The 18,347-nt window shown below is 42.2% G+C and overlaps 3 protein-coding genes across 3 annotated transcripts; 2 read left to right on the plus strand and 1 right to left on the minus strand.

Moving 5' to 3' along the window:
- Positions 1–1,530: 1,530 nt before the first annotated feature.
- LOC147609108 (ABC transporter F family member 1) lies at positions 1,531–3,200 on the minus strand. Its single transcript, XM_086788184.1, has 2 exons — positions 2,950–3,200; positions 1,531–2,844 (listed from the first exon to the last, which is right to left on the minus strand). The coding sequence occupies exons 1-2, from the start codon at positions 3,131–3,133 to the stop codon at positions 1,793–1,795; spliced, it is 1,236 nt and encodes a 411-aa protein (XP_086644310.1). The 5' UTR covers positions 3,134–3,200; the 3' UTR covers positions 1,531–1,792.
- Positions 3,201–12,119: 8,919 nt separating this feature from the next.
- On the plus strand, positions 12,120–17,016 carry LOC147609109 (uncharacterized). The gene is made up of 5 exons (XM_086788714.1): positions 12,120–12,366; positions 15,229–15,803; positions 15,945–16,221; positions 16,497–16,795; positions 17,011–17,016. The coding sequence occupies exons 1-5, from the start codon at positions 12,120–12,122 to the stop codon at positions 17,014–17,016; spliced, it is 1,404 nt and encodes a 467-aa protein (XP_086644840.1).
- Positions 16,803–17,567, plus strand: LOC147609110 (uncharacterized). Its single transcript, XM_086788715.1, has 2 exons — positions 16,803–17,062; positions 17,154–17,567. Exons 1-2 carry the CDS (start codon positions 17,018–17,020, stop codon positions 17,565–17,567), a joined length of 459 nt encoding a protein of 152 aa, XP_086644841.1. The 5' UTR covers positions 16,803–17,017.
- Positions 17,568–18,347: the final 780 nt, after the last annotated feature.

Here is an 18,347-nt window from a genome sequence, read left to right on the forward strand (position 1 = left end):
AAGACCCCTCCTGCTCCTCTCCTAAACATATTCTTGGGAACATAATTTGTTTCTATTATGACGATTCATTGTGCGAGAAAGTGTTCGACTTTACGATAGTCCTCTTAAACACTAATTATTGTTGCAAATGTCTTGTGATGAGAGATAATCAAGAATCATAGTTGGTTTATGCTCTTCTAGTAAGATTTAATAAACCTCGTTTTTGTTGACACGCTTTTCATTAAAGCTTCATGACGCAAGTCATTTCATTAAAGGGGAAACATCGCTCATAATATCATCTTGTGCATACTAGTTCCCTCCTTAAGGTTTGCCCATTTCCTAATTGAAACAGTCAAGAAACTTTGAGCAAGGCCAACTGCTCAAAGAGATTTGTAGCGCATAATTTGCTTCTGAAAGAAAGAAGTATCAAACATTCTTTTGCAGTAACATAGGATGTAAAGCTATGAAAATTTGATTACAACTATAAAAAAACTGAGTAAACTTAACAATTCAGTTATGTTTGTATGCTTGGTTGCTTTGCTTCTCAGAGATGGTGTGTTAAGAGACATCATCCAAAACAAAAAACATACTCACGAGGCACCAAGGTCCAAAAAAGCTAGTAGTTTTAAAGGACCTCCAAGTTAAACCACCTCGGTCCAGGACTGGACGTACCACAAAATGTGGTAGATTCAGTCTGACGTGGCATTGAGAAGATTCTTAGAAGTTTGGACAATTTTAGGTTCGCACCATCGTATTTGAGTTCACTCGTGTGGAACCACCTTTAACCCAAAAACTATTACTTTAAAACATTCCATGCACCCAAACAGCATAAATATTGGCCTCACATGCATCAAGAGAAAAAAAATCATGATGCTTCCTTTCTTATCATAGGCAAAGTTGTTTTTCTTTCCCTCACGTACACTGCTCCAAAGGCCTTTATTTATTAGTAAAGCGACCTGCCCTACAATAACATGCCAAATCCTGCTACCTTGGATCTAGAAAAGTGTAACCAAAATAGGGAAAACAATATCTACTATCAAGTCTTACCAGTATAGAGCTACAAACCATGAACTTTTGAAAAAGGCTCTTCCCGAATAGATGCACGGCCACTGTAGAAGTGCCATGAGATCATGTCCAAATCTTCTTATTTTGGCTTTTACAAGCTTCTCTTTGGCCCCCTAATCGTTCTCACTTCAAGCAAAACAAGTACTTAGGGTCAATCCCACTAACGACATAGCTCCAGAATGCACTTCAGTATATGATAAACAGGAACATATATGACAGAACACTTGGTAGATGGTGATGCATCCACACAATTAGGTAAACATACTCTTGCAAGGTGAATTCAGATTTTTTACTAACTAATCCCCATTAAAAGACCCAACATATGCACTTTCAACTTCTATCAGCATTTTCACCTCCCCAGATATTAGCGAGAAGAATTCCATATCATCAGGATGACATGCACACACTGCAACTAGAAAGTATGCATTCATCTGACACTACCCAAGTACACTTTATATAAGTAGACCTGCATACGAAAATCGTACAAGCTAGAAAGCCCATTCTATTCCGCCTCACAAAAAGCAAGAGTAACCTTTTCTCTCCCGTGAAGAAGTGTCCCTACAAAGGGAGACATCAACACTACAAACCCTCTAGCTTTTCTGCATAGAAATTAGAGTGACCTAGCTTGAGAGCTTCAAACAAAATAAATAGGTGCCTCGGTTTCAAAGTATAGGTTGGCAGGTTTATGAACTAGTGTGTTCTACTAATATGCAGCATTACAGTTAAAGCTTTTTTTTAAATTATATTTTTAAAGGCCTGCTTTTGCCTTGAGGTGCTGTTTGAAGTCCATGATGTCACCCTCCCACCTTGAAACTGACTGGTTTTCACAGACCCAAATCTCCTTGGCCACCTGATTGATGAGCCTGAAGTCATGACTCACAAGCACAAGCCCTCCATCCCATTCATTCAGTGCATCAGCTAGTGAATCTATAGTCTCAATGTCAAGATGATTGGTTGGCTCATCAAGCAGAAGCAGATGAGGTAAACGCCATGCCAACCATGCAAAAATAACTCTACTCCTCTGACCATCAGATAAATTTGTCATGGGCATAATTTGGGCCTTCCCAGTCAGCCCAAACCTTCCAATTGCTGCACGCATCTTTTCCTCTTCCATACCAGGATACTCTGACATCATATATTGTAGAGCGGGCATGTCAAGATTCAATTTATCAGCCAAATGCTGGTGAAATTGAGCAATCCGGAGATGGTTGTGGCGTCTCACCATGCCATCAAGAGGGGTCAACTCACCTGTCATTAACTTCAGCAGTGTACTCTTACCTGCTCCATTTGGTCCGACCAAGGCTATCCGGGAATCCAAGTCCACTCCAAAATCAACATTCTTGTATATAAGATTTTCTGGTGTATAACCAAAATCCACCTCAACAAACTGCAAGACTGGTGGAGGCAACTTCCCGACATCAGTGAAACGAAAAACGAGCACCTTGTCTCTAACCACCTTCTCTGTGAGACCCCCTCTTTCCATTTTTGCCAAGGTCTTCTCTTTACTCTGGGCTTGCCTAGCAAGTTTGGCAGAGCCATGCCCAAACCTGGCAATATATTCCTTCATGTTTGCTATTTGTTCTTGTTCCCATTTGTATTGCTTCATCTGATTCTCCTCCAGCTCTCCTCGTGTTTGCACATACTGGTCATAATTCCCCGTGTAAAACTTGAGCCCCTTGTTTTGCATGTGGATAATATTCGTGCATACTCCATTGAGAAAATCTTGAGAATGGGATACAACGACAAGGATACGATCAAACTTCTTAAGCATTTCTTCCAGCCAAACACAGGCTTCAAGATCTGCATAAAGATACTTGTTAGAAACCCTAAACCCTAATATTTCAGCAGCTGGCCCTCTCCAAAAAAGGAATAAACCATCAGATAATTCAAGTTTTCAATACTGACCTAAATGATTGGTTGGCTCATCGAGAAGTAAAATTGTAGGACTCATAAACAATGCTCTAGCTAATGCTATTCTCATTCGCCAACCACCAGAAAAATCACGGGTCTTCTTTCCTTGCATGCTTTTTGTGAAACCCAAACCATGCAAGATTTCAGCTGCCCTCTTTACTGCTGATGCTGCATCCATAGCTTCCAGCCGCTCATAAATTCTTTCCAGAGGCTCGCCACCTCCGTCATCCTGTCAACCCCACATGCTGTTAACATCGTTTGCATCTTCAATTTGAAACTCTTAACACTAAAATATGAATGCCTCTGACATTTATAAGCATCCCTTGCAACAGAGTTGGCCCCACTAGGGATCCCCCCCACCCCCCCCCCAACAATCCTTTTATTAGTAAAAAGAAAGTACATCTGAGAAAACAAACGATGACCCTCTAATGAGGTACCAGTCCAAAGAAAAAAAGAGGGGTGATGCTCCCTCCGTAGATGGCTGCTCTTAAAGAGAGACTACATACGTAGGAGCCATAGGTGGCCCTGTCACGCAAAGCGACCTCATCCTCACCATCAGACAAGGAAGGTACAGGGCTCAATATACATACAAAAGTTGCCTGTCGATCCTGCATAGCCCTGGAGCTGCATTGTAGATCATAGATGAGGCCTGACTAGATGGAACAGGCTGACTATGCAGGACGGGTTGATGCCCCCTTAATCAACCTGCATGCTCCTTTTGTCTCCAGTAGCCCACATGAAACAATGCAAAGTGTTCTCATGCAAATATTTTGTGACCATCTTGAGAGGGAAGAGTCCTTGTCTAGTTTACACACAGCATTTGTAAAAGGCTTGTAATAAAAGATATCCTAGCAGGGAGCACCAGCCCATTGCGTACAGATTACAGCACACACACCTAGTAGGAAACCCGCATGGCATTTTGGTATCAAGAAAATCAAGTCTTCTTTTGACTATAACTTGCATGTTTTAGTCTGAGGCAATTTAAGTTGATACTTATTGTGATAGTGCCATGATGTGAGTTGCAACCCTGTAACCAAATACTAACCCTCGAGATTAGGGCCTAATCTGGCATGGTTAGGGGAGCGGTGAGATAAGATGAAGAAAGCTGATACAGTGGCTAAGGCTCATAATTAATAAGTCCAATGTACCCCTAGATGACCTGCCATAGGAGCGTCGTGACATTCAAACAGAATCTATCTCCTAATCTCAGCACACTATATGGTGAACTCCAACCCGTTCGGAGTTCCGAATAAAGTACTGACTACCAGCCACCTTACTGCGTGGTATCTACCCAATCCTACTCAAGGCATCTACAACCCGGTTCAAACCACCCTTCATATACTTTATTTCCATGTCGAGATCTTGCATAAGTTCCATACAGCATACAATTTGGGGATTTCTCAAATACATGGTAAAATCATCTAATTGAAGGTGTCTACATCACACAAAATTTAGGGCTTATTCTGAAACTTCAATACTTGGCATGAATTAAAGCCTCTACAACACTCATAATTCGGGGGTTTCCAAAAACAGCGTTAAAATGACTCAACCATGGATAAAATTTGGGGCATTTCACAAATTGGACAAAATTAGTCTAATTGAAGTTCTTGTAATCCAAAATATTTGGGGCTTTTTGTAAAATTAAACCACAGGCTTCAAATTGAAGCATGTGTTTGGGTTCAAATTGAAGCATGTGTTTGGGGTTTTTTTTACCCAATTTGACCTTTAACCGAAAATTGAAGACTCCAACCTTGCAGCTTTTAGAGTCATGAGCTAAACGCCCTCAGTAACTATTCCCATGGGCTACATTGACATTATTTTCCGGGGCATTCTTGCCAAGAACAGGAGATTTATCTTTTTTTCTTAAATATTTATGTGTGAGTGTCATGGGTCCTTTGCCCGAGCTGCTCCCAAAAAATATTTGTAATAAATGTTCGTTTTGTGTGTTGTTTTATAAAAGGCTTCGTGTTTCCACTATCCTAGTTAAGAGCCAAAGAGGCGACTAAAGTGCTAACCTTGATACCTCAGTTCCATTATGTGATTGGAGGGCTGGGCTGTCAAGACACGGGAGGTGTGCATGATGAGTAGGCCCTGACAACATGTGATGGGGTTAGAAGATAGTATCTTTCTTTTGCATTCGGATCTCACCACCTTCACTCCGAAGGGGGGTTTGTTGCGGAGCTCTCATGTGTATATGAACCACTGTTTGTGTCTGCTTATGCGTGTGAACTGCCCCTAAAGGACTAAGTAAATGTATGTGTCCACCCCATCCATGTATATGTGTGTGAACACTGCTAAGGTGTGAACACCTCTTATGTGGATAAGATAAGTCCTATATAATAGGGGCATGGGACACACTCAAGGGAGGCTTAGAGGCTTGGGCTTGTGAGGCCAAGGCTATGTTATGCTCTACTCACTTATCATTTCACACTATAGCTACATGCTATTGGATTGGGGTTATACCTCTTGATGGTATGGGACATCAAGGTAGAGGTATGATGTATTTCATTTATAATTCATGTGTGCATCCCTTGGACTCGGGGGTGGTCGGGTGGTTGAGTTTATGTCTAATTTATGCATGCTTATGCATAACAATTATCTAGAGAGATCTTAGGGTTTAAACGGTGGTATCAAAGCAATCTCTAGTTAATTGTTGTTGATTTTTTTGAAGTAAATTTTAATATTTACTAATGAAAATGTTATTTTGTTGATTTGTGTTTATGATTTGCATGTGGATAGTCGATATGGCGATTGGAACGCGTGTTACTACTATTCAATGGATGAATCGACGTTGCGGGAGAATTTCGTGAGTTTAATTCTATTTTTCTCTATTTTTTGTAGTTTAAAATAAGCATTAATAGAAATTTTTACAAAAATACCACATATTTTATTGTGGATATTTTTGGTAGAATGGATTCCCTAAATTTTTATAATTTTTAGAAAATTTTCCTAAATTTTTTAAAAAATTTTAAGCATTTTTATAGTTAAAATGTATTTTTTATACATTTCTGCACGTTTTTCTATGGATATGCGATCAAATTTCTGTCAATTTTCTGCTGAAATGCAGTAGGGAACAGCATGTTGATGCATGAAATGCTCTCTCGTATTGAGAGGACCGAATCTAAGGATGTACTTGAAGGAGAACAAGCTACAGTAGATGCACGTTATGAGGATGTAACGTAGCTAGAAGATTTGCTAAGTAAAGAGGAAGAGGATGCCCAATTTAAAGCCCGATTGGTAGGGGCAGTGGATGTGCTCGTGCAACTCACGCAAAGTGAGAAGTTTGCTAAATTTATGAGGGCCCCTCCTGAGCCTAAGAAGAAGAAGAAATTCCACAACAATCTTTGCATACATGCTACTTTGGCGGTGGTTCCGTGTTCCAATCCATGACTGGGGGTTATCCCCAAGGAGGCATGGAAATGAAAGGGAATTTTGGTGCTAGTTTTTGACACATTCAATGAGGCCAAAGACAGGATCAAGGCTCTTACCTTCTTACAGCAGTTTAATGCGGCCTTTTCTCGTGGCAATTACACCGAGTCCTCAAAAGTGAGAAAAGCTGCGACTTTTCTCAAGGGCAATGCATTGCAGTGGTGGTCCACTCTTCTCTTACATGGCATAACGCCATCTACTTGGGTAGAGTTTAAACAGGTGTTCTCCTTCGTGTGGCTCACATCCACGTTTGAGGTGGATGTAATGACAACGTGACGTAAGTTTGGACATATCAGAGTGTGAGAATCTGGAGGATTATAACGTAAAGTTTTGGGAAGCTTTACTCCCAGTTATTTCTTATCGTGCAATGCCACTGTCTGAGCAAGTTGAGCAGTATTGTTGTGGATTACCCAAGGAAGTGCATGACTATTGCATTAAGACCCGAGTATCAAATATGTCGCAGATGATAGAGAATGGCATGATGGCAAATGCATTACTCACTAGGGTTTGGATTTAAGGGCAGCAAAAGCACCGACGAGAAAACTGAGAAGTCAGGACATGCATCTCGGGATACAACAGTGGCTGCAGTGAAGTGGCATAAAATGTTTTACCAATGCCTAAGAGAGCTCCTGAGGAGAAGTAAGCTTTGTTGGATGCCAAAAAATGCTTTTTTTGTACCGAAGAAGAACATGTCTTTCAATTGTCCTAAGCGTAAGTCCAACAATGACTCTGAAACTAAAAGGGAGCCCAAGACTAAGAAAGCAAAGCCTTCTATAGGATTAGCTTGATCTTGTTAGGGAATAGCGAGGTGGTGAGGAGACAGAGTTGTGCAAAGCATGGGACAAAGTCAGAGATAAGACTGCTTTGATTTTTTTGACACAGACGCTAGAGCCAACTTTATCTCACCAGATCTGACTAGCAGATTGGAAATCCGTGCAGAGGAGATGGGGCCTATGTATGAGGCTAATATGTCTTGTCTTGGGTATGCAGAACCCGTTACCCCTATCATTAGGAAGCTGAGGCTTCATGTGCAGGGTTATGTGGACAGTGAGGAGTTTTATATCATGCCACTTGATGGTGTGATTTTTGTTGGGTATGCCATGGTGCCATAGGGTACATGCCGTGGTGGATACGTACAACACGAAAATTACTTTGACTCATAGAGGGAAAGAGTATATTTTGGATGTAAAGCTTGAAGGGGAATCTGTTCCAATTGTATCAGCTTCGGCCATTTCATCAATAATGAAAAAGCATCTTTCTGTCACCGTTTGGTCCTCCCTCACCCGTCTTGACCAGTGTTTTATACACTAGATAGAACCAAGGTGTGAACGGGGATTTTTCCACGAGCAACAAAGCCACAGGATGGAAGACGCCCGTGTAAAGCCAAGTTTTGTTACAGAACGTGTGTGAAGGCTTATCTGGCATATTTCTACCTGAAGGCGGTTTACATGACATGAGTTTAAAGGATTTTACTCACTTATATGGTTTATAAGGATTTTTGTTCACACTTACTTATAAGTGGGTGGACATATGGGGATTTGAACAAGGAGCTTAAATATGAGGTGGAGAGGTGGGCAGATTTTCTCTCTTTATCTTGCTTGCACCGGACATACAATGGGCAGTAGGCGGCTTTTCTCTCTCTCTTGTTCCGGACAGTTTAGAGGGTTGTTTTTGACTACCTTTGCACAGATTTTGGGAGGATCTTCGTGGATCGTGGACTTATCAAAGTACTGTGGCAGACCATACAGTGGTATAGTGGCCAGGAAGGACTTCTCTCCCTTTTTCGCTCAGGTTGTATAGTGGGCCAAATCAGGGGCTGTTTTTGGAGACACAAGATTGTGTTTTGACTCCTGTGCAAGTGTTTGCTGAGGAAGTTTGTGGAAAGATCTGGTGTTGTTCACACCCGCACCTTGGTATTTTGTAAAGCTTCTCAATCGATAAAGAAGTTCCTATGGGAGGCCGGCCTTTCCGGCTCAATGTTGTGTTCCTTGTTTATTATCATTTCCGTTGCGTCTTCACATCTTTTGTTGGGCATCTGAAGTGTTTGTCCATCGCTCCGGGTTCCCATTCGGTTTCACTTTCCGCATACTTGATTTTTGTTAAGGATGCCAAAGATGATGAAACTCAATCTAATTTGTCTATGTTAGATAAAGACGGGACCGATTTCCTACGTACGTGTACCAAGATTGCTTTTCCGAGTCATTGACAAGAGAGCCTTCTCCAAAAAGGCCAAAAGATCATGCTATTGTTCCGGGGGTACCCCACCAAATAGACCGCCATACCGTGCTAGTGCAGCCCAACAAGAGGAAATCATGAGCCAGGTAGAGGAGTTGTTAAGAAAGAGGCTAATTCAGCCAAGCTCCTCGCCCTTTTGGTCACCTGTGCTCTTGGTGCAAAAGAAGGATGGTTCTTGGCGCATGTGCATAGATGATAGGGTGCTAAACAAGAATACCATCAAGAGTTGATTCCCTATTCTGAGGATCACAACATTTTGGACCACTTACAGGACTCTACAATTTTTAGTCGGATAGACTTAAAAAGTGGATATCATTAGAAACGCATTAGACTCGAGTATGTGCATAAGACGGCTCGGGATATATTTCATGCGCTCCCCCTTGTCGTGTAACGGGGGAGTGCATGAAACACTTCCCACCTGGACCCCCGCTCAGCCGGGCTCACCTCTCTTGCCAGCTCTCGTGCCAGCTCAGCAGAACCAGCCCTCTCGCCACCTCAGCATCCATCCGTTCCTCGGATGCTCCAGACCTGCCACGGCTAGCTGTACACCTCTTTTATTTTAAAGAGGAAAAAAGCCCACCACTCATTAAAAAAATGTTTTTTTGTCCGCCCAAAAAACAACCTAAAACTAAAGAATAAAAAATTCAAAACTCTTGCCTCCCTTACTCTCTCAAACAGAGACCAAAAATGTATCAATGCTCTATCATATACACTCTAAACAGAGAAAAAAAAAGCCTCAAAAGCATGCATTCACATGCCCACATAGTCCCCTAAAATTAATGAATGCTCGCCAAGGTTATTGTGATTAACAAAATATTTAGTAATACCTAATTAAGTCTTGTTTACATGCCCACATACACAATCGACATAATACACAATCAATTGAGTCTCGTTCACATGCCCACATTCATGATCGGCATAATACACAATCGCCAAGGTGCTTTTTACAAGAAAGGACTTTCCGATCAACATGCATCAATGCTATACATGGTTCAAAAAAGTTCATATCCATTAAAAGGAAGCTACTTGAAAAAAAGCACTAACATAAGCATAATGAAGAACAAAATTAAGCCCAAGTGTTTCATGTCACTAGCTACAATGATCACTCTGCATCCCCATCCAAAGCTACTTGCATGGAACGTTTTTTAGTAGTTGCGGGCCGTGGAAGAGGAAGAGCACTATTTTTTGTATATGCTTTTCTCCCAAGAGGCCACTCAATGAATGGTCTTGCTCATTGTATAGAATTTCCAAAACCATCTTGTACAATTTGAAAATTCTCAGCAGGATGCAATGCTCCATGCTCGTCCCTTGCTTGCACCTCTTGCATTTGAAGCAATAACCTTTGCATTAAGACATCAAAATGTGCTTGTAAGCTTGGTTTTCCTTCCACCATGTGTACAATGCGCTCATAGCAATCTGTCGCATTAGGCTTCTTCGCATTTGGCTCTTGAGAACCTTGTTGAGAATGGTCTACATTCTCAATGCTATGAGTCTCCTCCATGACAGAAATACGATTTGAGCCAATACATGTGTCATGGCCATTGTCATACAACTCCAAACACTTACCAATGATACTATTTAAATTAAAACACTTGAGTAGCATGACCTTTACTTGGTGGGCTTACACATATTGCTCTTCATTGCCCATCCACAATTACAACAACCCCAATCACAATCGGCATTATACACTCATCTGGGATGCTTTGAGCTCTTTCCAGTGAATGCTCAATCAATCTTTTTATGGCTTTATTTGTGACAAAGCCACCCTTCTTTGCATCATCTATATACCAAAAATATGACAAACACGCCATCATAAGTTTGTGCAAAAGCCAATCAATTCTACGTCCCCATATGTACTTCTTGCCACATAAGAAACGAGACTTTAAAGTAGCATGATATGACTCGATAGCTCCATTTGTATCTTGATTTGCATGTGGAAGCATCCTCATGCTTCTTGCCCACATCTCTACAAAAAGATAAGGCCCAAGTGAGTACTAAAGTATAAAAAGTACATTAGGTTCCAATGATGTATTAAAGCTTCAATCAAACTTTTAACTTCATAAGCTTAGAAGGTTGAACTTACCAACTTTTGCAACTTTTGAAAAACGGAGGTCCAGACGCGCCCGAAACACATTTTCGGCTTGAAAAATATCGTCCAAAGGACAAATAATAATTTCCCTTAAGCTCCACTCCCATGAAGAAAGCTCGTCAATCGAAGTTCGTTTGTCAGTGTCTCCCGAAGAGCTCTCGATAAGGGTATAGTAGCCAACACAAAGGGAGAAGAGTAGATGAAGCTCTTACTCTCGTACCACTTCCTGTGCTTCTCTTGCTTGCCGCTTAGCTCTTAGCATGAACTAGGCTCTGATACCGTGAAAAGATGCAGGGGAGAAGGGAGCTTGAGCTCTCGGATGCGCACACACACTCTCATAAACCCTAGAAGAGAACACACAAGGTGAGAGGCAACAAGATTGTGTGTTCTCTTCTAGGGTTTATGGGAGTGTGTGTGCGCATCCGAGAGCTCAAGCTCCCTTCTCCCCTGCATCTTTTCATGGTATCAGAGCCTAGTTCATGCTAAGAGCTAAGCGGCAAGCAAGAGAAGCACAGGAAGTGGTACGAGAGTAAGAGCTTCATCTACTCTTCTCCCTTTGTGTTGGCTACTATACCCTTATCGAGAGCTCTTCGGGAGACACTGACAAACGAACTTCGATTGACGAGCTTTCTTCATGGGAGTGGAGCTTAAGGAAAATTATTATTTGTCCTTTGGACGATATTTTTCAAGCCGAAAATGTGTTTCGGACGCGTCTGGACCTCCGTTTTTCAAAAGTTGCAAAAGTTGGTAAGTTCAACCTTCTAAGCTTATGAAGTTAAAAGTTTGATTGAAGCTTTAATACATCATTGAAACCTAATGTACTTTTTATACTTTAGTACTCACTTGGGTCTTATCTTTTTGTAGAGATGTGGGCAAGAAGCATGAGGATGCTTCCACATGCAAATCAAGATACAAATGGAGCTATCGAGTCATATCATGCTACTTTAAAGTCTCGTTTCTTATGTGGCAAGAAGTACATATGGGGACGTAGAATTGATTGGCTTTTGCACAAACTTATGATGGCGTGTTTGTCGTATTTTTGGTGTATAGATGACGCAAAGAAGGGTGGCTTTGTCACAAATAAAGCCATAAAAAGATTGATTGAGCATTCACTGGAAAGAGCTCAAAGCATCCCAGATGGAGATGTACTATTTTTTAATGAAGGCACAAGGGCTATGGCAAAGGTAAAAAGTCAATCCTCGAGCGCCAAGATCCATTACATTGTGTATAATGCCGATTGTGATTGGGGTTGTTGTAATTGTGGATGGGCAATGAAGGGCAATATGTGTAAGCCCACCAAGTAAAGGTCATCCTACTCAAGGGTTTTAATTTAAATAGTATCATTGGTAAGTGTTTGGAGTTGTATGACAATGGCCATGACACATGTATTGGCTCAAATCGTATTTCTGTCATGGAGGAGACTCATAGCATTGAGAATGTAGACCATTCTCAACAAGGTTCTCAAGAGCCAAATGCGAAGAAGCCTAATGCGACAGATTGCTATGAGCGCATTGTAAACATGGTGGAAGAAAAACCAAGCTTACAAGCACATTTTGATGCTTTAATGCAAAGGTTATTGCTTCAAATGCAAGAGGTGCAAGCAAGGGACGAGCATGGAGCATTGCATCCTGCTGAGAATTTTCAAATTGTACAAGATGGTTTTGAAAATTCTATACAATGAGCAAGACCATTCATTGAGTGGCCTCTTGGGAGAAAAGCATATACAAAAAATAGTGCTCTTCCTCTTCCACGGCCCGCAACTACTAAAAAACGTTCCATGCAAGCAGCTTTAGATGGGGATGCAGAGTGATCATTGTAGCTAGTGACATGAAACACTTGGGCTTAATTTTGTTCTTCATTATGCTTATGTTAGTGCTTTTTTTCAAGTAGCTTCCTTTTAATGGATATGAACTTTTTTGAACCATGTATAGCATTGATGCATGTTGATCGAAAAGTCCTTTCTTGTAAAAAGCACCTTGGCGATTGTGTATTATGCCGATCATGAATGTGGGCATGTGAACGAGACTCAATTGATTGTGTATTATGTCGATTGTATATGTGGACATGTGAACAAGACTTAATTAGGTATTACTAAATATTTTGTTAATCACAATAACCTTGGCGAGCATTCATTAATTTTAGGGGACTATGTGGGCATGTGAATGCATGCTTTTGAGGCTTTTTTTTTCTCTGTTTAGAGTGTATATGATAGAGCATTGATACATTTTTGGTCTCTCTTTGAGAGAGTAAGGGAGGCAAGAGTTTTGAATTTTTTATTCTTTAGTTTTAGGTTGTTTTTTGGGCGGACAAAAAAACATTTTTTTAATGAGTGGTGGGCTTTTTTCCTCTTTAAAATAAAAGAGGTGTACAGCTAGCCGTGTGGAGCATCCGAGGAACGGATGGATGCTGAGGTGGCGAGAGGGCTGGTTCTGCTGAGCTGGCACGAGAGCTGGCAAGAGAGGTGAGCCCGGCTGAGCGGAGGTCCAGGTGGGAAGTGTTTCATGCACTCCCCCCGCTACACGACAAGGGGGAGCGCATGAAATATATCCCCAACCGCATAAGACAGCATTTCGGACCACCTTTGGGCTATATGAGTTCTTGGTCATGTCCTTTGGCTTGACAAATGCTCCCACCACCTTTAACAGGATGATGGACTGAATTTTCTGGCCTCATCGAGCGTTTGTGGGCACATTCTTTGATGATATGATTGTGCATTCACGCTGAGAGGAGGAGCATAGGGAGCATTTAGCCACAGTGTTTGAGGAACTCGGAAGCATAGGTTGGTCATAAATGGCAAGAAGAGTGAACTCTTCTTGGAAGAAATACACTTCGTGGGGCACATCGTGTCTAAAGATGGAGTCCGTATGGATCCTTCGAAGGTAGAAGCAATTCTCAATGGCTAGATTTGAGGACCGTGCATGATGTACGCAACTTTTTGGAATTGTGTTCCTATTACAGGCGGTACATACGATATTTTGCTGAGATTGCTTTGCCCCTTCATGCTTTGACAAAGAAGGGAACTATGTTTTGGTGGGTTGATCAGGAAATTGCAGCCTTTAAGAAGCTTAAAGAAAAGCTTACTTAGGATCCCGTATTGGTACTACCGGATCTCCGAAAGGCTTTTGTTGTCCAGTGTGATGCATGTGGGAACAACATTGAGGCAATTCTCATGCAGGAAGGACCTATGAGGGTTGTATATTGCAGAATGCCGAGAAGCATTCACAAGTCTATGAGAAAGAGATGTTGGCTGTAATTCATGCTCTTTCTACATGGAAACACTATTTGCTTGGGACTAATTTGACTATGCAGACAGATCATCAAACCTTGTGTTATTTCCTCATGCAAACTAAGCTTTCTGAGAAGCATATGAGATGGGCCAACTTTTTGTCTATGTTCCACTTCTAGATTGTACATGTGGAAGGCAAAAAGAATGGTGTGACAGATGCTTAGTCATGCAAGCCACAGGTCTCAACAGTTTCACTTGCTTTTCATCATGAACTTGATGAGATGAAAGAGCAGTATGCACAAGATGAGCATTTTGGGAGGGTCTATGATCAAATGTCTGAGGGTCAACAGCATGATCATTATACTCTCAGGGATGGCTTTTTGTAAATGCATGGTAGACTCTGTGTTACCAAGCAGTTACCGTGTAAGGTTATGATTGAAAGTCATGCTCGACCGTATGCAGGTCATAGGGACATTGAGGCCACGGCAAAGGCATCAGTGACTGTGAAGTTTATTTTGGAGAGGGTTGTTTGAAAACATGAATACAACTCTCAAGTTTTCATCCTCGTTTCATCCACAGACAGATGGGCAATCAAAAGAGACTAATTCCACAGTGTTAGATCTTCTCAAGTGCTATGTGTCAGAGCCAAGGTTGCTGCCGTACGTACATACGGATCCGTACAGTACGGTACAGCCACACGGTACGGTACTATACGGATCCGTACGCAATCATTTAAAAAAATAAAAATAAGTGGAGTGTGTGGCGAGGCACGTGTGTAGTGAGATGCGTGTTCAGGCGATTGTAGATAAGCGACCACGATGCATTTAATTTTGGGCATTTTGTGTGTACTTGCAAAATCGAGTGTCCTGTGTGTACCTGCAAAACTTTGCACAGCAAATTTCCTCGCTCTCTCTCCTGCCCAGACTTCATCATGCCGCGCAAGACTAACCCGAACTAGGAAATCCACACCAATGTCCTGAGAGTTGTTAACACTCCTTCTCAGCACGGGTCAGGTACTCGGCTATGGGCATGCAAGTATTGCGGGGAGCAGTACACTAGCACCATAACTCGCGTCATCAAGCACATGACAGGTATCGGGTGCACCAATCAATGTGGTCCATGTGATAAAATACCACAAGCTTTGAGGGACCAATTGATTGCGGAGAATTGTCCTGCAATGGGTGGTGCAAGCAGTGTGGTGGTGAAAGTACGCAAGATGCTCTCCATGATGCTTTTATTGGAGATGTTACAGGTTCAGGTACACTAGATGAGGGTGAAAGTCTTTTGGCTTCAGCCCAATCCACCACCACAGGCAAGAAGAGGGCACGTATTGTCGATGATGAGGACCTCCTGCCACAAGATGCGAGAGGTACAAGGGAGGCATCAAAGCAATCCACTCTGCGTTCTTGTATCTCATCACAAGCTTGGGTAAAGGAGCGGCAAAGGGTGGCAGAAATGGAGATTTGTCGTACTCTTATTGAGTGTAATATATCCTTCAATGTGTTAAGGACAGACCAATGGAAAAGAATGGTGAAAGCAATTGCGCAGGTAGGGCCTACTGAGACGTGGACAGGTCTTGAGTATACGAAGATGCGTACATCCATGTTGGATGAGCAGAAGGCCTTGATAGACAAGGCGCTCACTCCTGTGAAAGCAGGTTGGCAGGAGTTTGAATGCACTATTATTTCAGATGGGTGGGCTAACATTCGCAAGAGGCACATAATCAATATCCTTGTGTCATCTTGCTTGGGCACCTATTTCTTGCGTGCCGTGGATGCAGGGAGAGCAGGACACAGGCTCACAGGGGAGTTCATTTATGGCCACATTCGACAGGCTATCCTTGAGGTTGGGGAGGACAATGTTGTGCAGGTGGTGACCGACAACGCCTCTAACTGCAAGGCAATGGGTCAAATGGTCGAGGCAGAGTTTCCACATATAGTGTGGACTCCATGTGCTGCCCATTGTCTTGATTTACTTATGGAAGACATTGGGAAGCTTGTTTGGGTGCAGCCCATTGTTGCAGATACTGTAAAGATCACCACCTTCTTCCGCAAGAAGCATAACGCTCTTGCCATCTTTCGGAGCCATAGCCCTTTGGATATGGTGAGACCCTCCAAGACCAGGTTTGCCTACATATTCTTGGTCTTGGATAGGCTCTACAAGATAAGAGATTCACTATCATCAACAGTTGTGGATCCAAGGTGGCGAGAGATGCATCATTCAGAGGATGAGCGTACAAAATACTTGCAGAGGCGAATACTGGATGATGATTTTTGGCAACAAGTTCGTAGCCTTTCAGTTGCACTTAAGCTCGTGTATGTCCTTCTCCGACTTACAGACATGGAGGGCTCAACTTTGGGACTGGTCTTTCATTTGTTTATGCAAATGAAAGACCATGTTGCTCAGTGCTCCATGATGACTGCTCAACGATAAGCAATAGTTCTAATTTCTTCCTCTTTCTTTGATTTTTATGACTTCTCGATTCTCGATTCTCATGACATGTCAGGACTGACATGCGTACACTATAACCTAAGACATGTATTTTCAATCTCTCATTTTCAGGTCGTCCCATCCATGCGATGGCTGCCATGCTCCATCCTCTCTACAGGTCGCCAGAGCTATGGAATAATATTGCTTTGAGCATGAAGCAATCAGAGTATGTTGAAAGGATGTTCTCAGAGGAGGAGCAACTTCAGATCGATAGAGAGTTGACCACGTACATGAGTGGTATTGGTGCTTCATTTGTGAGACCTGTGTCATTGAGGAAGGAAGCCATGAAATTCCCTTTGACATGGTGGCACTCTTATGGAAGGGTTGGTCTTCCAAACCTTTCACGCTTTGCTCTTCGTGTTCTATCTCAGGTAACTTGTAATTAATCTCTAAAGTATAGTCTTCAGAAGTGAAGCTTGATGTTTTAGCATTAAAAGATTTACAAATTTGCTCGCATTACACTCATTTTTGCACAGGATTGCTCAGCTGGAGCATGTGAGCGGAATTGGAGCTCATACTCTCTTATACACACCAAGATTCGGAATTGCCTTAGTACTTCTCAATTAGAGAAGTTGGTGTATTGCAGAGCTAACATGAGGCTCGTGCGAAGCTACCATGCTTTGGGGTCACCGAAGCAGGTATAAATTGGACTCAAGAAGAACTTAGAAGTAGAAATTTTTTTCTCGTTCAATGAATATCCAATATGCAATTTGTGGCATGTTTAAACAGGTTGATCCAACACTACTCAAATTGGTAGATGAACCCAGCCCGGAGCTTGTGGATCGGCAGATTAGAGATGAGATTTTGAGAGCTTTACATAGAGAGCTTGAGAGTGTGGATCGTTGTGTGACCCGCTCACGTGCACGATCTCTCAGCATTCCTCTACGCCATGCAGCTCCGGATCCAGACTCTGCGAGACGAGAGAGCATTCGCAGGGGAAAGCTTCCAGTTCATCGCACCCAACAGAGGCGTGCAAATGAGGCTGTCCAACTCATTCACACTCAGATTCCCGAGACACATGACGAGGATGCACTGGAGCTTGTTGTTGCTGAGCCAGAGTTCGATGAAGAGGACAATGGTATCAATGATGGAGGCACGCTCTCTTCAGAAGACTCATCATCTTCATCTGATGATGAGATTTGAGACTCTTGCGTCTAGAGTCTAGACAACTGTAGTGTTTCATTGTTTTGCTTTTTGCACTTGTGGACCAGGACATGTGCTGTAGACATGATATTTGTACTCTCCTTTATCATCTATGACTTTCATGGTTCTTGCTTATATCACTATGACTGTTGACATGAGGTATTGTGTAATGGGCTTGGTAACTGATTTAAACTTTAAGTAATGAGGTTCAGTCTTTATTTTAAGTATTTTGGTTGCTATGTCTACAAAATATTCAGGTTTCTAGGACTGTTTACAAATGGTACGTACTGTTTACGTACCTTAAAATTTGTTCCGTACAGAAGTACGTTCCGTACGTACTGATAGCATGCCGTACACTACGTACCTTTCCACCTTGGTCAGAGCACAAGCAACAATGGGAAAAGTATCTTCCTTTGGTGGGCTTATAACAACACCGTCCATAAAGGCGCCTTTTGAGATTGTGGAAGGAGGAAAGAAGGTACCACCCATTTTGCACACAAAGGATAAGATCTTTCAGGCTGACCAGTATGTACGACCCGTCCATGAAGTCAAAGTTTTCCCTTTCCACGAGGCTTTATTTACCATGGCAACGACTCTTCCATGAAATCATGAAGGATCACCAATCCTTCCATGAGTTCACATAACTCACTAGGATCACCACCCCTTCCATTTATACATACTCACTGGACAGAGCCACCAACTCTTCCATGAGTTTACATACTCCGCAAGCAGAGTCACAAACTCTCCTTACTGATTAAAGTCACCAACTCTCGTCACTCA

The sequence above is a fragment of the Cibotium barometz genome, chromosome 52 (genome assembly GCF_041138505.1).
Source record: "Cibotium barometz isolate CiBa-2024 chromosome 52, ASM4113850v1, whole genome shotgun sequence".
NCBI lineage: Eukaryota > Viridiplantae > Streptophyta > Polypodiopsida > Cyatheales > Cibotiaceae > Cibotium > Cibotium barometz.